Genomic DNA, 22,390 nt, shown 5'->3' with positions numbered 1-22,390 from the left:
AAAGTCGCCATTTTGCACTGCCATGTTTTTTCTAAACGGACAAACTTCTCTACAGAGCTCTAGTGACTCTCTGCTCTCTCTAATGATGACATTTTTGTCCTATGTCGGCCCCTGTAGCTTCTCTGTGTGCTTCGAAAGGGAGGGGTGAGCGTTGGTGATTTCAATTCACAACCTCAACGCTAGATGCTGCTAAAATTCACACTCCGCACTTTTAAATAATATACACATTAATTAAATGCAACATCAATATAAATTTATAAAAATAAATAAAATAAAAACTCTGTTTAGGGTCAATAGGTAAAAGAAAAAAAAAAAAAAAAAATTAATACTTTTATTCCGCAATCCACATAGACGTAGTAAATTTATTTTAAAAGTATTAAAAATAACTTAGTTAGTAAAAGTATTAAAATAACTTCCAATTCCAAAAATTGCTGTTCTTATCATAGAAATACACCCTATTGACATGCATTATACAAGCAACGGTCGTTGGAGTTAAAAAAAAAATATCTTCATTTGTGTTCTACTGAAGAAAAAAAAACATTTAACATATTGGATGCCCTGGGGGTAATCAAATTTTAATTTTTGGGTGAACAAGCCCTTAAATAACAAGAAAATGTATATAAAATGAACGGACATGTCCTACAACCCAAGTAAGCTTATTAAACTGTAGCATAAAATATTAAAGCACATGGTACTGAAGATGTTTCACGTCACTGTTTGAAAATAGGGCCTCCCGCTAAGCCAAAAGATAACCTAATTTAGTGTAAGCGATACGGGCCCTCACATGCACTTAGTAACAAGAGACTGATGAACAAGCTCAGGTACTTCTGGGGGGGGGTCTAAGAATAACAGCTGAGAGCTTTACTGTACAACTCCTAAATGGCATTTTCAATGACCAAGCATCCTGTAGTCTAGCAGTCTTCAAACTGTATAAACTAGTAATGCAAAAGCCAAAAGTTTTAAAATCGGTTGCAAACAAACCTGAAACTGAAAAGGCATAATTTAAATGAACCTTGAAAAAACTACATTTAATAAAAATAACAATAATAATTTAATTTAATTAAATAATGACATTTGATTAAATATTATCATTTTTTTAATTATTAAACATTTTCTTCGCTCGCATTACTCTGTAATAGCACACACACGTTTGTTTTTGTGAATTATGGGGACATTCCATAGGCGTAATGGTTTTTATACCATACAAACCCTAAACCTACCTATCACAGGAAACATTCAGCATTTTTACTTTTTTAAAAAACTTATTCTATATGATTTATAAGCTCTTATTTTCATGAAAAGGACAGCTATGTGTAGACATGAACACACATTTTTCCCTTCATGTAAAGGTTTCTGTGGACATCACTTTCTACTTTGATTGAAAACAGAAATAGATTTTTTTTTTGGTTCAATTTCAGCCAAAAACAATAAATAAATGTGTGCACACATAAATACTTAATATACATAAGCATAAATGATTTCAATATTTTATATGACTGATATTTAATTACTCTGCAGTTCAAAGTTCATTGCTGTTATTGTTCCAGACAAGCAAAGTCTTTCTTTCAAAGCCTTTCTGAGCATATAAAAGTTAGTTCTCACATTGGCTTGATACTGTTCCAGAATGACATGCCCAGGAAACTCAGGCTCTGGCACACTGGAGAATTTACGGATAATGACCAGCAGTGTTTGTAAACCAGCCAGTCGAAGCTGATCGCTGTGGTCTGTGGCTGCCATAAAAGCCATGCGAATGAGGTCCGCCAAGTGGAGAACTAGGAAATCTGCGAGACAGAAGGGGTACATATAATGACAGAATTAACAAAAGTATATAAATCCCCCCAGAAGGTGGCGCTAACATCCAGTTAATTCACTGAACACATCAAGAAAATCATCACAGTATACAGAGTTACAGCAAATACACTAAAGTAATTATAGCGCCTAACCTGTTGACTCGTGTAAACGTTGCTCTTGAGCGAGTGCCATGTTGAAGTGAGCCGGGTCTCCGTTCTCACACTGCGCTATTATACGACACACGCACTCCATGGAAAATACACGAGTGGACCAGCGAAGGTTATTGAATGGGCCGCTGGACTCAGACATTGCGTGGAATGCAGCGGAGTCGTCATATCGATCTCCATCCTCCTCTTGCTGTGTTTCTACAGAGGCGGCTGCAGCGGAGTCTAAGGAGTGATAAGACCATTAAAACTATAAAAAACAAAGGGAATTGTACACAAAGTGAAATTGTATGCAACGTGCACACACTTTTAATCCAATATCAAGGCCATTTCAACGGTCAGGTGGTTATATTTTGCATTAAAAATATTTAATAACAAAAGGACTTTTTTTTTTGTTCACATAAGTGCACTTGAGACTAAAGCAAATTCATATCCTAACTTGATTTGAATTGTTTTTTTGTATAATTTAATCTGCAATTTATTCACACTAAGAACAGGCCAAAAAACTTTAACTCAAGATACAGGACATAAAGAGTCCTGTGCGTTTCCAGACTAAGATCATCTTATTCTGCTCTTGGAGCCAAGATCGCAGCCCACCTGCAGAGGCAGAGAGTACGTCTTTGCAGAGTTTCAGCCAGTGGGCCAAGTTACTCTCAGCAGCCGAGCTCATCATGTGGACTAGCGTCTCCTGAATGTCTTGGCATAGTTGTGGGTCAGACTCCCTGTCCAGCAGACTGAACAAAGCTCCCTCCAATCCCACCTCCTTAATAGTGACATCTGCAGGACAGACAATAATCATGTTATATACAGCACACCTTTCAACATATAATTTAACAAATCATATAACATTTAACAAGATCTATCTATCTATCTATCTATCTATCTATCTATCTATCTATCTATCTATCTATCTATCTATCTATCTATCTATCTATCTATCTATCTATCTATCTATCTATCTATCTATCTATCTATCTATCTATCTATCTATCTATCTATCTATCTATCTATCTATCTATCTATCTATCTATCTATCTATCTATCCACACACACTCACCTAAAGGATTATTATGAACACCATACTAATACTGTGTTTGACCCCCTTCCGCCTTCAGAACTGCCTTAATTATAAGTGGCATTGATTCAACAAGGTGCTGAAAACATTCTTTAGAAATTTTGGCCCATATTGATAGGATAGCATCTTGCAGCTAATGGAGATTTGTGGGATGCACATCCAGGGCACGAAGCTCCCGTTCCACCACATCCCAAAGATGCTCTATTGGGCTGAGATCTGGTGACTGTGGGGGCCATTTTAGTACAGTGAACTCATTGTCATGTTCAAGAAACCAATTTGAAATGATTCAAATTTTTGACATGGTGCATTATCCAGGTGGAAGTAGCCATCAGAGGATGGGTACATGGTGGTCATAAAGGGATGGACATGGTCAGAAACATGGGCCTAAAGTGTGCCAAGAAAACATCCCCCACACCATTACACCACCACCACCAGCCTGTACAGTGGAAACAAGGCATGATGGATCCATGTTCTCATTCTGTTTATGCCAAATTCTGACTCTACCATCTGAATGTCTCAACAGAAATCGAGACTCATCAGACCAGGTAACATTTTTCCAGTCTTCAACTGTCCAATTTTGGTGAGCTTGTGCAAATAGCTATTTTGGTGAGCTTGTGCTCTTTTTCCTATTTGTAGTGTAGATGAGCAGTACCCGGTGGGGTCTTCTGCTGTTGTAGCCCATCCGCCTCAAGGTTGTGCGTGTTGTGGCTTTGCAAATGCTTTGCTGCATACCTCGGCTTTAACAAGTGGTTATTTCAGTCAAAGTTGCTCTTCCATCAGCTTGAATCAGTCGGCCCATTCTCCTCTGACCTCTAGCATCAACAAGGCATTTTCGCCCACAGAACTGCCACATACTGGATCTTTTTCCCTTTTCACGCCATTCTTTGTAAACCCTAGAAATGGCTGTGTGAAAATCCCAGTAACTGAGCAGTGTGTGTGTGTGTGTGTGTGTATGTGTGTATGTGTGTATGTGTGTATGTGTGTATGTGTGTATGTATGTATGTATATATATATATATATATATATATATATATATATATATATATATATATATATATATATATATATATCAGGGATACAATATGGGTTTATGTTAACCTTGTGTGTATTTGACAGTATTAGCGCAGTAAGACTACTTAGTCCAGTAATCACTTGTTTGACACTCTTTTAGTGCGCACACTCAGGCATGTAAAACAGTGCGCGCAAATTAAATGTTTAACTGGCAAGGCTTTAAAACGCATGCAAATAATGAACTTTCATGATTGTGTTCCTGTACCTAAAGTGTTCCGTGAATTTAACTCTCTGACACCAGCATTTCAAGCGTGGCCAAACACTGTGCATATGAGAGAAATATTAAGTATTTCCGTCGCTTTATAAAATTAAGGTTGAACCACTGGAGTCACATATTTTAATGATGTCCTTACTTCGTGTCTGGGCCTTGAAAGTAATTAAATTGCTGTCTCTGGAGGGATCAGAGAGCTCTCGGATTTCATCAAAAATGTCTTCATTTGTGTTCTGAAGATGAGCAAAGGTCTTACAGGTTTGGAACAATATAAGGGTGAGTAATTAATGACAGAATTTTCATTTTTGGTTGAACTAACCCTTTAATAAATGGAACGTTTAAAAGAACAGCATTTATATTAAATAGAAATCTTTAACAACATTACTAATGTCCTATTTTTCATCAAATTAATGCTTCCTTGTTGAATAAAATTAAAAATTTCTTAAAAAATATATATATATCTTACTGACACCATGGTAAAATAATTTGAATGTTATTCAGTAGGGGTGTCCCCGACTAAGGATTTACACATTCGAATCAGAATTTTCAAATCTCTCTATGGTCGACCAATAGTCGAATCATCTATGGGTGTGTAAATATAAGAAAAAAATAAACGGTATAAATGGGTTGGGAAGGCAGGACACTAGACAGCAAGAGGCTAATACTATTTTTATTTTACTTTACACACGGCACACAGCCACCACTTTTAATAAAGTGATCAAAACTATACAATAAACATTCGTAAATTAACCGTTCTCTCATAACAATTAAAGGCCGCGATCGAAACACAGAACATCACACAAAATAACATTTTGATAAATAAACCTAAAAAAATACCTGCCTAGAGAGGAAAAGAACACTTTGAGTGCGTTTACATGCACGTTCTTAAGCCGATTGTGCCAAAAGGGGGTCGCACACCGGACTGAAGCTCAGCGCCGTGTCTCAGGTATCTCACACCAGGCAGACGTGAACATTACGCACCGCGCGCAAGCTCAATTTTGAATCACTGCACGATGAGTGTATCTTGTAGCACAGGGTGAAATCAGTATATACATTCACGATTTGAGGGAAATATACATTTAATTGCCGCGGACAGGCGTCGAATGCCGCCGTCTGTGTATATGTGTTCGAATTTTAAGGGCGTCCGGTGCGAAGCTCAGTGCCCTTAAAGGGGCGATCGCTCAGCGCCGCGACACGTCTTTATAACACTAATATTGAGCACACCCAAAATGGTAAATAGCCAAAATGGCAAAATGGTATAATCCTCGTTTCATAACACCCGCGAAGATTCGACCATGAGATCAGTGGTCGAATCTGGTCCTGCATATCGATGCACCGAATCTTCGACTATTAGGGGTCACCCCTAGTATTCAGATGATCACAGCACGACTGAATTCAGGAATAAAGACAAAATTCAAGGCCTCAAAATTCAAGGCCTAGTTAGTAACTAATGTATGGCTCTCTGCAGTCAAACTCACCTAAATGCAGAGTACATTAAAATAAACAGCAGAGATGTACTGAGATGAAATTATGTTGTGCAGAGGGGGGCGATGCTGACTCACCCAGTTGTGAGTTGTCTCTGCGTGGCAGCTCTTTAACCAGAGCAACTGCATGCTCCGATACCTCCACTGCCTCCCTCTGAGCCAACTGCCTCAGGCAGGCCACAACTGCCTGCCTCAGAGACAGGTATGAGCTGCACAGGTTTATCTGTACACGCACAAAAGGAATGTATGAGGTATAATGCAAGATCTTGGCAAGGCAAGATGGTCACACTTGATCACTAGTTTTATGGTTAAAATCATTTGGTCATACGGCACATCTCTATGAGATGTATAGATATAAATAGAGCACACTTTATTTATAATGAACACTTCATCAAATTTTGCACAATATAATCCAGACAAAGGTGCAAAAAACACTTCAGCAGACAGCTGCGGCTACGTCAAAGTTAGTCCTGTTAAGTCCAAATGATCTCACAGAAATGCTGTTTTAGTGTAGAGAAGGCCAGAGGGAGAGGAGAAAGGGACAGCAGGGCTACTGCCAAGGCTGGTTTTTGAGCTTTAAATGATGTGACAAGTGAGCTGTTAGCAAAGAATAGCACCATAAATCAAACTATCTAAAAATAGAGCATGTAGAACAAAGCATGTTTTTCTCAATTACAGTCTAATATGGTCCAAAAGGCTACGTGGTTGTGTGGAGGGAGGGAGAGAGGGAGATGGACTGAAGCTCTCACAGTAATAAAGCTAATAGCTTTGAATTGGCACAAGGCCACAGCTGTGGATGTGAATGTCATGTGCACTTTGTGGGTGGTCATTGTTCGAAGGCTTTACAGAATGGACCAAGCCAAGCAAATCTAATACTTGGCATTAACCCTGCAGTTAGAGGCAGTGGCACTGTCTGTTCATGCTCAAAACCAGATCTTGCTTGAGTTAGTTTCACACTGGGAAATGAGAGGAGGACAACAGAGCATAATTATAGGGAAAGACGCAAGTAAAGGAATATAAGGTGCAAACAAAGAAAAGAGCATAAAGTGGCCTGACAGCAAAGAGCTAGGCAAAACCTACCAACACAGAATAATCCAGTAAGATCTCCTGTACGAGGGAACAGAAAACAGTACTGTCACTACAGGTGAGGGAAGAGCCAGGCCCGTGTACACTCACCTCTATTTCAATGACTTTTTATTTATTTATTCTATGTAATCTAAAAAAAATGAATGTGAAAAATGAAACTTCTATTAGTTTTCCTTGTACTTTAACCCTAGATAAACAATGCATTAACTAAACATGAAACATAAAAATATGTCTATATGTCATATGGTTGTGTGCATAATTCATTGTTACCCTCATAACAAAATATATTTTTCATAATCTTGAATAAAAAAATGTCTATTTATCCACCTCGGAACCTACTTGAATCTGAAAGCAGTTAGATGTCAGTTGTTCAGTATGCCTGTGCGTGTTAAGTGCATTGATCACGTACGCAGAGACTGGGCACCAGGCTGGCCAGATTGACGAAGCGTGGCGCAAACATGTGAAGCTGCTGGAGGCAGGAGATGGCCTGAGCCTGGACCAGACAGTCCTGACTGTCCTGCATCACAGCACAGCCCACCAAACACGAGGTTCTCACCACACACACACCCGCACCCTCACCTGGGGACAGTTAACATTAAATAACCAGAGAGTCTGTAAAGTGCTAACCTGACTAAGCGTTTATGGGAAAATAAGAGAGCGCACCTTGCAGATCCGGCCCCATGGAGGTGATGAGGGCGTTAAGGCAGTGGCCAAGGCTTTGCTGCACCTCCACGTGTGTGTGTGGAGTTGAGAGGAGTAATCTTAGCACCAGAGAGAAGCTGGCCTCTAGGTGACTGTGGTACAGAGGCCCCGCTTGATCCACCACCATGGACAGAGCGTGGAGAGCCCACATCTGCACACATATAATTCACTGAAAGATCATTTCATTAACTTCCTGACAACCCTCTTACCTCTTAACACCAAAGCACACCATCAGAGTTCTGATTATAACTTTATAAACAGAGTACAAAAAGTTATGTGTATTCAGGTGGCATGTGTACCTGCACTTCAGGTGAGGTGCTGTCTTGGGACAGAGTGAAGAGGACCCCAACGCAGGCACTGATATATTGAGGGGAACTGATCCCACTCAGGTAACGGTACACAGCCCCGAGGGCCAACGCATGACCTGTGCGTGTGATGGCATCCCTTGCAGTCTTCAGTCTGAAAACCATTTACATTTATTTCAGAGAGTTAAATCTATATGCTTCTTTTCTTTTCTTTTTTTTGTACAATGATCTTGGCATGAACTCACTTGTCAAAACTCATGAGAGTGATGGAAATAGTGAAGCCGGGGTCATTAAGAACTTGCACCAGCCTGGCTAAACCTTCCGCAGCCATGCAGCGCAACAAAGGATTTGAGCCCTCTAGCGCTCCCAATAGAAGAGACAGTGCTGGTCTTTGGACCTCTTCTGGCCCCAATTCCCTCCGACTTGATGCCAAACACTACATGGCAAAAAAGAAAGGAGGGGAGAGAGAAAAACAAAGCTGCTTTATATGGTGTGAATGCACAAGTTTTAAATTGACAGTCTTTAAAAAGCTTCTTACCTTCAAAGTGCAGCAAAAAGCAGCAGCTACATGGAATTGAACTGTCTGTTGCCGGGCTCCTTTAAGCTGTCGCACAAACTCACAGAACTGATCCAGAATCTGAGCCCTGAGACAGGAAATACAGAAATATTGTACTGTGCGGCTACTGTAATAGATTGTTTTCACAAGGGATGCATGATTTGTGTACCATATCTGTTGTCAGCCAATATCACAAATTTGATAAGGGCATATTTAATATTTATCATTTAAGTGAAGAAGGCAAATGTCAAATTAAACTCTAATTTTCCTATTAAAAACAGTAATAATACTGTTAAATAATCTCAAAATTAAATACCCATATGGTGCATTATAATGTTGTCTAAAATTTGCACTGATGAGAGGCTTTATTTGTATACATAACCATCCACAAAGGCCTAAATTAAAAGAAAATAATGAAGTGAAAATAAAAAATTGGTTTATATTTTACAAACCATAAGGCAATGCCTTTTTTAAATAATCAAATGAAATCAATACTTAAAATCAAGTGAGTTAAGTACTTAATAAGTTAAGTACTTATCCGAAAAAGGATAACACGTGGTTTATAAAATATAACCCTTGTTACCATGATAAGATCATGCTGCTTTATAATATTTTAGTGATACATTGATCCACTGTATTTCAAAATATTAGTTAAGTATGTCACAGCTTAAATGTGTGCCAATGGCTGTTGTTCTCTAAAAATTCTCTTGGTCACTTTAACAGAGCTTCAGTGAACACTGTAAACATCTGTGTTCTACTTCTAAAGAAAAAACAAAAAAACAACCCCCCCAAAAAAACAAAAACAAATAAACAAATAAATAAGTAAATAATAATCTAGACAAGCTGCTAGTGGGATGAAAGATGCAGGAGGACCGAAGGCCCCATATGATCAGTATCATTTCCTCTCCACTGCTGTGTTTAATAATGCATTGTACATGGCCAGAACAGCGCCCAATTATGCAAATACATGCAGATGTCTGGATGTAAATTAGGCTATGCAGCATAAGAAAGTGCTTCAAAAAGCCTCTGGATCTCATTAAAGCCACTTCCCACAATTTGCTATCAGTAACTGGATCAGTTACTTCTAACAATCTGAATAACTTTAAATGGTAATCCTGGTTAACATTAGTATGTCCCCATACCAGTGAATGTAACATAAAACAAACTATTGAAATTATTTTCATAGTAGGATGTGCCTTTAGGAAAAAAATTGAGCAAAACAATTGAGTAAATAAAATATTTTGAAAAAAGACAGTAACGTCCTTCTGGTAATTTCCCAGCAATTTCCCAGGATTGCTTTGCAAAATGTGCAAATATCTAGAACTAACAGTTTTCCTTGCACACAATTTGAAAAGACTCAAACTACGAGTCAGATTGGACGACTGGATTTCTCTCTCGATCTTGCGATTTGGTGAGCTCAAAACATTTCAGCCCGTTCTAAATAGATTTATGGATGCTTTGAACATGTTTAGCTAAAAAGACTGCCACTCCAGTTTAGTGTTTATAGTGGTCTCTATGGTTAAAAAGACAAAGTTGACAATTCTGGCTATACTTTCCTTATTTTAATAATTTCTTAATTTTTTTATTTACTGATCACTTAGGATTATCTAATTTAACTATTTGCGGCTTGTGTTTTGAATATATGCTCCCCTGCACCTTAGGCATTTTGCACACATTTGTTTTGCTTCGTGTATTTTTATTTGTTTTATGTTATGTTTTTTTTTTTTTGTATTTATTAGAAAGGTATATTCTGTTAATTCTGTAAATACATTTTTGATTGTTTTTCCGGTGCATCAATGTTGCTCTGTACTTAGAGCGTGCTCACACCGACATTTGAAATGTAAATCCTGTCTGCAGTGTGGCCTTTCTGCAGTTATCTATGTGGTTTTTTTTAGGCTTATTGATCAAAATGTTTTTATACGTTTTCTTCTATATCTTTGTAATGTTTTGTACATTGTGGCTTTCAAATGTTATGAGGAATGGTTTTACGAACGTTTATCCACCCATCCACGTGCACACTCACACTTCGACTATCAGCTAACACCCCTAATATATTAAATAATGAAATAAACTGTTGAGGTGTCAATTCAATATTGATGAGACCCTTTTAAATGAACTAAACTAAAAGTAATCAAAACTATCTGCAAGAGCATTCAAATAAATTGTGCCGTCACTCAAGCAGCCTCTGTGGTGATGTTGGGCATACCTCTGCTGGACGCCCAGGTGAGGGAAAATCACTCCAAACAGCTTGACAGCTGCTGTTGTTAGAACGGAGGCTGGAGGGAGGGGGGTAGGAACCTCCTGGGCTTTCTCAAAGATGGTAAATGGGTCGTGTTCTAACGTCCCACCTCCTGAACCACCTCCACGGAGCTTTAAACAGACAGAAAATATAATGCAATGCACCATACTGGGGAATTAACTAATTACATTGACCGCACATTAACAAGGCTATTTTCTAGATGATTAGACTGTGGTCTGACCTGTTCCTCTATGTAATGCTGATCCACATCCTGCAGTCCAGGGCCCAGCAGTGCCAGGTCTTGGCTGTAGCACAGGGAGGGCAGCAGGTTCAGCTCGGCACACGCTGTGATTTCTGGCCCGGTCAGATCATTCAGCAGCTGCTTCAGCACTATGCCAAAGCTCTCTGAGCCAACATAATCAAACCATAATAAACAAATAAATACATATTTGGGAAATCAAATCGTTTAATTTCCATATACAATTGTAAGATATATAAAAAACTGAATCCTAAACAGCTCTCTTAGATTGAATACTAAGGTAATGAACAAACAAAAAGTAAGGGACAATGTACAGTCAGCCGGCTATTCTCAAAAAAAAAAAAAAAAAGAACCGACAGGGTGATCCAGGCTTACCTATCACTCTATACTTTAATTCAGTATGTATTGAATAAAAAAAAACAGTTATCGAGGGGTGAAAAAGATTATTAAAAATTTAGCACAAAAAAGAAAATCTAACAATTTTTACCAGATTACTGCATATTATCATACTTCTCCAAATAAAACAAAAATGGACATCTGAGTTAAAAATATTTTCTTTTGTGAGGAGACAATGTGAGACATAATAACATGTGTTATGAGAGACATAAGACAAGAACTTGACCAATCAGAATTAAGTATTCCAGAAAAAATATATAATGTATAAAACATCAGCACATGATCAAGATTGTGCTTACCTTCATATGTTTTAGGGTGCAGCAATGTGAGGATCTCATACACTCTCAATCTAAAGACAGTGGCTGCATTTTTTATTTGGTTTCCATAGGATTTAATGATAGAAGGCAGCCTAAAAAGAGGTGATATGGACTAAAATGTTATTGGTCTTTCAACATCCTGTCAACATTAAATCTGCATTCTGCAATCTTCTTTATATAACTTCATGAAGTTGTTTTCATTTTAAGCAACAAAGAGACACTCACTGAGTGAGAAGGGCCACCGCACAGGACAAGAGAGGAAGCAAACGACTGATGACATCATCGGTGAGAAGGTCTTTGCAGTGCACCACAAGACTCTTTATAGCTACAAGAGAGATGACAAGCTTTGAAGACCAAATTTCCAGACAAATGTTTATTTATATCTGTGGTCAATGGCAATGGTTTACTGTGATGTTAAGGGAACAGATTAGCGGATGGGTTGATGCATGAGAAAAAGAGCTTATTATCACTAAGAGAAAAGGAGAGACATAAGTGAGAAGCTTGTGAGATTTATAAAAGACTCTCACCGCATAGTACGCCTGCACGTCCCTCCAAGGTCACCTGCCAGGTGAAGGAGTCTCCACGCCGCAGCTCATTCTCCATGTCCTTCGTAGACAGCGGGAAGGCACATTTCCATAGCAACAGCAATCGAGGCAAGTGATGCTCTATTACAGTGGGACCTTGAATGAACATGTCACATAGAACAAAAAGGATGTTAAAAACTCAGTCACATCAGCTGTTACAGTATAGGTACATTTTGGCCATATTGAAGATCCTAAAGCAGTATATTGTTTCATACCCAGTGTCGAGAGGGCACTGAGCAGCAGCCAGCCTCCTTGAGTGCGTTGGATGGAGATTCTGCTGTTCTGAGCTGCAGAGCGCAGCAGATCTTCTGCCAAGGTCATCACCACCTGCAACCAGTCCATCAGAATCAGTGAGTCTTGATCATATATGATGAACAATAAAATTCAGCTGATACCAATAACACGTACAGTGAATTTGACAAATAAATGTACACATAAAGCCATGGATCTTTATAGAGAGAGAATAATTCTTCACAAGCATCACTAAAAAAATTCCATAATTTGAAATGCACAAAAAAAAAAAAAAAATTTTAAAGGGGAGTTTTTGTAGAAAACCAAAGATTATATTGGAGCCTGATGTTGTCTTTCTCAATTCTAATGAGAATATGAGTCTGAAACTGCTCCATTGGGCTGTAATTATGGGGCGTGTTTCAACCGAACCAGGAAAGGCCTCAATTGGATAGACTGACAACCAATCAGAGCAACCGAGTGATGTATAACGTTAGTTGTCAAATGTCAACAGAACTCAACTGCACTGTGTTGCCAAGTCTGCGGTTTTCCCGAGGGTTGTTTTCCATGTATGCGTGTTGAAGCGACCTCAATTATATGATATATAGACCCAGGAATGCAAATTTTAGAAGGCAACCTTGCCAAAATAACACATTTCACCCCCCAAATGCCATCCCACCCCATGTTGTGGGCGGGGCTGAGTTCAGCTGGCATCCAGGAGAGCATGAGGGTGTGTAAATGACGGAATTAAAATTTCTGGGCAAATTATTCCTTTAAAGGGTAAGTTCACCCAAAAATGAAAATTCTGTCATAATTACTCACCTTCATGTTGTTCCCAACCTGTAAGGGAAACCCGTTCATTCATCTTTGGAAAAGAAACCCCTCCATAGACAGCTATTTAATTTCCATTTTCAAGGCGCAGAAAGGTAGTAAAGACCTCATTAAAATACTCCATGTGACTGACTTTATGAAGTGACAAGAATACTTGTAACAGTGTGCAGAGAGAACAGCGGCAAATAGTACTCGCCATGATTTCAAAAACAACTTATTCCAGCGATAGAACATCTCTTATTTAACACAAAGAAACAAATTGGTAATCAAATGGAGATGTTTCTATCTATTAGGTACATTCATGCTGCGGTTGTGGTTCAAAAAGTGGTGCTATGCTTTCAGTTAAACTAACGGACAGACTCAATATTCATTTAATTTCAATTTTATTTTCTTTGATCCTATTAAAAAAAAAACACACAACACAACACCGTATAAGACACACCTTGTAAAACTACCCCGTCTCCATTACAAACGTGCCCAATGTCAGTGTCAACACAACCCAAAACTGTAGCTACCACCTGTCCACATACAAAATCTGAGTAGCCTTTCTAGTTGTTTTCTTCATTTTTATTTAAAATGCCTTTCCGATCTGATGTGATCATGGGGAAAATGAAGGAGAGTGAGTTCAGCGAGTGAGTGATTCCTATTAATCATATTGGGCTGGCCTATGCCCATCATTAAAATAAGCGGTGATGCAGTGTGAAAACTACCAAAGGGAGTGTAGACAGTGATCCATCACCTGACTGAAAACTGCTCTTGCATAAACAACAGCAGAGATTTAGTAAATACATTGATCTGAAACATTTTCAGTATGAACAAAACCGTAAGCAAATCTTGTGATATAGCACAAACAGAACCAAAAACAGGAACAATCACTCTGTGTGCTTTAAAAAGGAGGCATAGAACAGAAATCTCATTCATACCTTTCCCTTAGAGTGTGATATTCCTAGCGGACAAAGCTGTACCGCTCCCAGCAGAGCTGCGATGGCAGCACTGTACCCTGCCACGGCCTCAGGGCATAAATTCAGTGCATTCAGCCTCTCTGCACAGCGGTCTAGCAACACCGCCAACTGAGCAGGCATCCCTACGGCAACACACCGCAGGCACCAAGCGGCGGCCAGGCGAGCAGATGCGCTGGGGTGAAGAAGAACAGAGACCATGGTGTCCAACATTCCTGTCAGAAACAACAACAACAAAGAAACTATTGAACTCACAGTTTTAATAAAGTACAAGCTGATCTGACCATTTAAGGAATAGCTATAAAAAGCTTATGTCTCTGAAGCAGGATGGATGTGTTAAATCTGCAGCTGTAGACACTTTTTCTGCTCACTCCTTCATCCTGGCCATACTAAATCATAACCATTAAAGAGCAAACACATTTACACAGTTTAGAAATACAGTTATACAGAGTACACAGTACACTCTCGAAACATACATTACTGTCAGACAGTTTGTTTTTATATTTAAAAAAAGTTAGACTTCAGTGCCTTTCTGTTCTTTTCTCAGAGAAAAGCTTAACACCAAGTCTTCCAGAGTCACGGTCAAAGAGCAATGCGAAAGACCGCCGTTCGCCAGTTTCTGTGTTAACTAGTAGCACGCAAGCGCAACTCTGGCATCATTATGTTAAGCCCCACCCACACTCTATACACGATGTGATTGGCCTAACAAGAGTCTGGTTTTTCCAGCTCGAACTGTATTGAGAGTTGCTAGACGACACTCACGGAAGATTAGATTTGCTGCCGCTAGGGTGCGTCTAGATTTCTAGGCTAATGTCCCCTGGAATTGATTTTCCTTGTTGTTTTTTTATAAGGCCAGAATATAAATTGGAAATGCTCACCACAGCTGAATTTATTTTAATCAAAAATACAGTAAAACACTAACATCATCACTAAAATGTAATTTATTTCTGTAATGGCAAAGCTCAGCAGCAGCGAACATCGGTTCCAAACGCACAAGTTTTGGTTTCCATGGCCACCTGATTTCCGGTGCTTGCTCGCCCACTTGTTTTTTTAGCCATGGAAGCCCGGTAAACGGCGCTCTGAGGGGTGGATTTATTTCACTTTTAAAAAGCCTGCGTCGGCACAGTGCAACTAGTGTTGTCAAAAATATAGATACTGAAATATCTGAAAAGATACGATAGCCTGCTCAGTTTCTACAGTATCGATCCCAGCTGCACTCTCCTCTCCTCTCCTTCTCTGACCGTCAGCGAGTTGACGCGCAGCCGCATAATTCTCACTCAGCCCGGTTAACCCTCTGAACACGGCGAACGCACGTTCTGCTGGACTTTTCCTTATGAGAGCGTGTTAGTGTTAGTGTGTGTGATTGGTCTGAATTTCGCGCGGGATTGCACTTAATTCTACGAATCCCTCAGATTTCAGGCTCACATCTGAAATGCACACACACACATACCGTAATAAAGCCCCCTCTGACATACAAGTGCAAATATTTGCTTCTTTTTCCAGCTTATTATTGGTCAAATACAATCAACCAAATTGTCAGTGCACATTTTGAAGAGTATTAATGTAAACATAGTCGTAAACAATTCAGGAAGAAATGAAGAATGAGTAACAGGAACAGTATTCAGGATCCATGAGTGCGGCAGTTCTTAAAGGGACAGCAGTCATTTGTTATTCAAAGTCAAACTACAAAAAGACAAACGATCACACTGCTCTTGACTGATCAACGTGTGTAACTTTAACGGTTTTATTTGAAACTATTTAATTTTTTGCAAAAAACATTATCCAATGTTATTTTAAATTTAATTAGCCACTTTGCATTTTTTAATTCAGTTTCTTACCTGAATGTTAGACCTACCTGAAAAAATAAAGCAGTCTATTTCATTTATATATTTTATTCTATTTTATTTATTTGTGCTATTTTTGTAATATGTTTATTTGTTCTTATTTAATTACTGTTTAGTCATCTTTTGTAATTAAATTTACCATTCGAAATCAAGCTTACTTGTGCTGTGTGTAAGCTATTGGAACACAATTACCCCGTTGTAAAAAAAATACATTGAGCTAGCAAATATTTGTGAGAGAATTTTAATAGTAATTGATCAATGTTTATATAGGAGACTTTCAAAAGACAGACAAAAAAAATAATAATTATATATTTAATTGTATAAAAATATATCTAATTGACAGTATATGCAGCGTTTTTCCCCCGTTGTATTGAAAATAGCATTGAATATTGATGTGACATGTTTTGACTCCACCCCTCAAAGAATCGGAATCGAGAATCGAAAAGAACCGGAATCGAAAGTAAGAATCGGAATCAGAATCGTTCAAATCAAAACGATGCCCAACCCTAGTCTTCAGTGTCACATGATTCTTCACAAAGCATTCTAATATGCTGATTTGGATAACATTTATTATTTTCACTGTTAAAAACAGTTGTGCTCTTTAATATTTAGTTAATTTAAAAAAAACAGCACTTTATTTGAAATAGATATTTTTTAACATTATAACAATACACTGACCAGGCATAACATTATGACATGTGAAGTGAATACCACTGATTATCTCTTCAGTTGCTGGGATTTATTAGGCAGCAAGTCAACATTTTGTCCTCAAATTTGATGTGTCAGAAGCAGGAAAAATGGGCAAGCGTAAGGATTTGAGAGAGTTTGACAAGAGCCAAATTGTGATGGCTAGATGACTGGGTCAGAGCATCTCCAAAACTGCAGCTCTTGTGAACTCTTTCACTAAATATAGCCTAAGCACTATATTAGCCTATATATTAATTATATTCTACTTAACCTGTTAGTGATGTCTTGTTTATAAATTGTTTAAATTAATCTGTCATAAAAATGACAGCCACTGTGTATAAATTATTATATTTCAACAACAAATTGGGGATACAAACAAAATTTAGAAGTTACATTTAGAAGTTATTACAAAAACTGCATTATGTGAAGTTTACATGCAATGTGTTATTTGAGTGTTGATTATTATATCTAAAAATGTATAGCAACTGATTTAAGGCTAATAGTTTGGGCTCTGTTGTTAACCTTTAATATTACAGTAATGTGCAAGTAAAGGTTTCCTATAGAGCAGGGGTCCCCAATCTCGGTCCTGGATGGCAACTGTTCTGCATAGTTTAGTTCCAACCCTAATCAAACATACCTGAAACAGCTAATCAAGGCATATTAAGGCACTGATTAGCTGTTTCAGGTGTGTTTGATTGGGGTTGGAGCTAAACTCTGCAGGACAGTGGCCCTCCAGGACCGAGATTGGGGACCCCTGCTATAGAGTTTACAGCATTATCTTTAAGAAACGTTTAGTTATAATTTAATTAATTTAAGGACAGACAAAATTTGTTCAGTAAACCACTGTTAATTTTTTTTAAAAAAGCAATGTTGTAAAACTGCTCTACTGAATCATGACTTCAAAACCGAGGTACACATCGAACTGCTGGTTTTGCATACGTTACACTACTAGTGTATATAAAAATAAGATAACTTTTTATTTTATTATAAAAATTAAAATATTTGGAGCATTTTTTATCACTTTGTCCACAGAAAAGTTTTGATGGGGTGCCCAGAATTTGTTGGTCATTTATGCGTGACAAACCTATGCTGGTGTCCTGCAGCAGTGGGGCGGCAGTGGAGCTCAGGTCCTGTAAAAGACTGCCCAGCTCCAGGAGGGTGCACACCAGGATATGCTGACTAGCTGCAACATCCGCAGGGCTCACACGTGTCTCCATGTTCCCCTCATGAAGAGCTGAGTCTGATAGTAAAACAGGGTACATTTAAGACATTACAACTCAAAATCCAATCCAATGTGACCTAAATATTTGCACCTTGGCTTAGTCTCTTACCCACAACCCTCTTCTGTTTGCTGATCATCTGACAGATCTCCTTGGCAGCTGCGATTTGGGCCTTCTCCCCCAGCAAAGTGCCAAGAGTTGCCCGCAGTATGAAGGAGACACAGCATCGGCAGGAGACAGCGTCTGTTGGGTACTGTGTAACCTTTGTGTGAGATACCCACTCCATGAGAAGAGAAAGAAGACAGGAGAAGTGTGTCTCCAGCCATGCACCACCCAGAATGGACACAAACACCACACATGTCTGTTTAAAAGAGAGAACAGGTACCATTCCTGTTAAATTAATACATTCAAATAGATGATCCATAATAAAAGAAAACAATAAATTGTATTTGAAAATTTGATTTTTTTGTGAACTTTTGATATTTCTGATGTTATATAATCTTCATTTGTTCTTTTTGTACCCTAGATATATAGCCAGTCATGCTGTGACTCAAAACACAAACATTCCGATCACAAGGAAAGGACTGTAGGAGGGTGAGCGACCTGTGTGATGCCTACGCGCACGTCTCTGCTGACTGAGCTGGTCCCTTTCAACATGTCTCCACTGGCCCGCAGGAAGCCGGCTCCACCCCGCAGGAAACCAGAACTCAGCAGCTCCATCACCTCCTCCAGGGAGTTGCGCTTGGAGCCTGGCCTTGGAGCTGAGAGCAGAGCCATAGGAAGAATGAACAAAAGAGAAGTGTGAGAGAGAGTGTAAGGGGATAAATTATATAACAGATGGAATGGAGTGGGAGAGGACAAATTTGTGTTACATTAAGTGAAAATTTAAACAGTATGTGGGAGACAGAGTAAGGTCATGATTTTCACAATCTCCACGGGCAGCTCAGAATCCTCTGAGGATGTTACTAACATTACTGAATAAAATCCACCCACCTATGACCTGTCTGGGCTCCAATGCCGACGCTAATAAAGTGCCAAGCAGTTTTGAGATGCCGACTCGGACATCATAGTTTGAGCCCTCGAAGGCTCGGAAACAAAGAGTGGCCACATTCTCCAGCTCTGTGGACCACAGGAAGACAGCCTCTCGCTGGAGCTCCAGAAGACACTACCAAAATAAATAAATAACTTGCATTACAACTTTATAGCAATTCTAGGAAGACTGGAACAAAAACTGAAAACTGCCAAAAACATTTAAAGCTTGCTGCTTACATTTACATGGCTTCCAGTTCGACCTCGTCAACGAGTGCCATCGAGTGTTAATACGCGAAAGGCGAAGCTTGAATTTACGGGTATGTCCCTCTTTGGCTAATGTACTTTCAAGATGGAGGGGCAACATGGCGACCGGCATTCAAACCCCTCACCCGTATGTATTTTCAATGGCAAATTATAAACTTACGAGAATACTTCATTAATTAAAAGAAGTAAATATACATTAATGAGCACATATATTTTTGATAGAATTAAGTGTTTTTAGCTAAGAATAAACTAAAAAAGTTACACAGTGTAGCTTTAAGTTATTATTATAGAAATTAACTTAATTACTGGGCAATGTTAGTCCAGTGGAATTTATTAGACTTTTTTTTTTTTATCTTTATGATCTAACTATATTCTAACTATATAAACACACAACATCTATGTACAGTACAAGCAATATTTAAATGTGCAGTGTGTAGTATTTTTTGACAGAAATGCAATATAATATACATAAATAAACTCACCTAAAGGATTATTATGAACACCATACTAATACTGTGTTTGACCCCCTTTCGCCTTCAGAACTGCCTTAATTATAAATGGCATTGATTCAACAAGGTGCTGAAAGCATTCTTTAGAAATGTTGACCCATATTGATAGGATAGCATCTTGCAGCTAATGGAGATTTGTGGGATGCACATCCAGGGCACGATGCTCCCGTTCTACCATATCCCAAAGATGCTCTATTGGGTTGAGAACTGGTGACTGTGGGGGCCATTTTAGTACAGTGAACTCATTGTCATGTTCAAGAAACCAATTTTAAATGATTCAAGCTGTGTGACATGGTGCATTATCCTGCTGGAAGTAGCCATCAGAGGATGGGTACATGGTGGTCATAAAGGGATGGACATGGTCAGAAACAATGCTCAGGTAGGCCGTGGCATTTAAACAATGCCCAATTGGCACTAAGGGACCTTAAGTGTGCCAAGAAAACATCCCCACACCATTACACCACCACCACCAGCCTGTACAGTGATAACAAGGCATGATGGATCCATGTTCTCATTCTGTTTATGCCAAATTCTGACTCTACCATCTGAATGTCTAAACAGAAATCGAAACTCATCAGACCAGGTAACATTTTTCCAGTCTTCAACTATCCAATTTTGGTGAGCTTGTGCAAATTGTAGCCTCTTTTTCCTATTTGTAGTGTAGATGAGCAGTACCCGGTGGGGTCTTCTGCTGTTGTAGCCCATCCGCCTCAAGGTTGTGCGTGTTGTGGCTTCACAAATGCTTTGCTGCAATCCTCAGTTGTAATAATATTGTGAACTGAATTAGGGTTGACATAATCATCTTAACAATACATAAAGAACAAAACGTATATTTTCCTTCAACTAATCAACTTCAACTCTGACTCGTTTTCTGTCAATAAGTAATATGTGTTTATCAAACAGACATGATTAGTAACTGAGGCATGTTGTTGAATGTTTAGTACCTTTGCGGCAGCACAGCGCACAGCCATGGAGCGATCAGTGAGACAGGTGCGGGCAGCTTTATAGATGTCTCTGTGACAGGATACGGCACTCACACCTAAACCCTTCAGAATCCTCTCAATACACAACATGATCTCACAGCGGCCCTGAGACTGGACACATTAACACACAAAGACATTATCACAAATAATATCTCCATCACATTTTTTCTATATAAAAACACCCACAGAACCATTGCAGAAATTAAACTAGGTTTGTAGGTGGTTGTGGTTCTGGCCAAATCAGAAGCCCACATTTAGGTCTCTGTGATATCCTGGTTAACAGAAATTATTACTTTTATTTAGTATGGATGAATTAAATTGATCAAAAGTGTCAGTAAAGATTTTTATATTGTTACAAATATTTGTCTTTTACATTTTTCATTAAATCAAAGAATCCTGAAAAAGTATCGCATCTTCCACTAAAATATTAAGTAAAACAACTTTTTTAACATTGAATATAATTAGAAAGGTTTCTGGAGCATTAAATCAGTATGTTAGAATTTCTGAATGGCAGTGAAGAGATATTGTTGAAAGGGGAGGAAAAGTATATATATTTAATAAATATTTAATCACGATTAAATCGCATGACTGTCATGAGTTAAATCAAGATTAATTGCAACTTAATCACATTTTTATCAGTTGTAAATGCATCTTAAACTAATATGTTTCAAGTTTGTAATAGTCTAATACACATGGGTATGGACAAATATCCATGCTTTATGCAAATGTATGTTTATTATTAGTGAAACCATGCTCAACAGAGTATGAAGACTAGACATGTATCAAAGGTCACAGATGTTTTTCAAAGAACTTGTTGATGTCTCTTAAGCCTAAGCTTAAAAATTCAGAATAAACAGTGATTTCTCTCATTTTAAGAATATAAATAAAGGGAGTTTTTACACTGGCAGTTTAGTTCAGAACAGGGCACAGTTTGTATGAAAAATTGGTAATGTGAAAGCTGTCATGCGGAGCTGGGAGCACACCAGTACCACACCATACCTGGAGGAGGTTGTAAAGAGTAGGAGTATAGTGTGGCCACTTTAAGAGATGTGCGTTATCTATTAAACTGCCGATTTTTTATGTGTGTGCGCGCCAAACTGTGCTGCGATTCACGTGAACATTGTAAGAAACACGGACTCGGGAGCGGTCTTGTTTAGAAATGTAACCTGCTTATTCGTTTTAGCTGATTGTAATGTATTTAGTTCAATAAAACACATGTACTTTAAGTGGTGTTGTGTTAATGATTCCCCTCGAATATGAGCGAGAGAGAGCTTGCAGTGTATTTGCGCATCGCACATGGACTGCAGAGAATGTGCTCAGTGTAAAAATAGACTTTTCTTGCACTTGTTTCAGAATACTAATGTTAATGTCAAACCTTTTCTTTCCCTATTAATTTTTGCTGCTGCATCCTTTACATCTATGGCTTCTCAATTTCTACAACTAAGGGCTAGGCCACGGATCAAACAGAAAATAAGCACTGTGTAAATTGCTTGTTAATACAATTATTGCCATTAAAATGAATTTACGTTAACAAGTGAATTTTGACAGTCCTAATATAAATATATATATGAGAGAGAGAGAGAGAGAGAGAGA

The 22,390-nt window shown here is 38.5% G+C and overlaps 1 protein-coding gene across 2 annotated transcripts in view; it reads right to left on the bottom strand.

Moving 5' to 3' along the window:
* heatr5a (HEAT repeat containing 5a) overlaps nt 1-22,390 on the bottom strand; it is a 34,148-nt gene that overhangs the window by 9,006 nt on the left and 2,752 nt on the right. The window contains exons 5-26 of one of the 2 annotated variants that reach the window (XM_067455181.1): nt 20,759-20,908; nt 19,003-19,174; nt 18,613-18,770; nt 18,121-18,370; nt 17,874-18,029; nt 14,223-14,473; nt 12,456-12,567; nt 12,184-12,336; nt 11,882-11,981; nt 11,639-11,748; nt 10,926-11,089; nt 10,652-10,815; nt 8,428-8,533; nt 8,135-8,325; nt 7,884-8,043; nt 7,546-7,735; nt 7,292-7,461; nt 6,877-6,903; nt 5,875-6,019; nt 2,553-2,732; nt 1,944-2,180; nt 1,603-1,781 (exon numbers count right to left, since the gene is read on the bottom strand). In XM_067455181.1, coding sequence (XP_067311282.1) covers nt 1,603-1,781; nt 1,944-2,180; nt 2,553-2,732; nt 5,875-6,019; nt 6,877-6,903; nt 7,292-7,461; nt 7,546-7,735; nt 7,884-8,043; nt 8,135-8,325; nt 8,428-8,533; nt 10,652-10,815; nt 10,926-11,089; nt 11,639-11,748; nt 11,882-11,981; nt 12,184-12,336; nt 12,456-12,567; nt 14,223-14,473; nt 17,874-18,029; nt 18,121-18,370; nt 18,613-18,770; nt 19,003-19,174; nt 20,759-20,908 — 3,525 coding nt within the window. The remainder of the gene's footprint in view (nt 1-1,602; nt 1,782-1,943; nt 2,181-2,552; nt 2,733-5,874; nt 6,020-6,876; nt 6,904-7,291; nt 7,462-7,545; nt 7,736-7,883; nt 8,044-8,134; nt 8,326-8,427; nt 8,534-10,651; nt 10,816-10,925; nt 11,090-11,638; nt 11,749-11,881; nt 11,982-12,183; nt 12,337-12,455; nt 12,568-14,222; nt 14,474-17,873; nt 18,030-18,120; nt 18,371-18,612; nt 18,771-19,002; nt 19,175-20,758; nt 20,909-22,390) is intronic. The other variant, XM_067455182.1, reaches the window with a different exon arrangement.

The sequence above is a fragment of the Pseudorasbora parva genome, chromosome 10 (assembly GCF_024679245.1).
Source record: "Pseudorasbora parva isolate DD20220531a chromosome 10, ASM2467924v1, whole genome shotgun sequence".
Classification (NCBI taxonomy): domain Eukaryota; kingdom Metazoa; phylum Chordata; class Actinopteri; order Cypriniformes; family Gobionidae; genus Pseudorasbora; species Pseudorasbora parva.
Note: the sequence above shows the minus strand (reverse complement) of the source record. Positions and strands in the feature narration are given on the sequence as shown.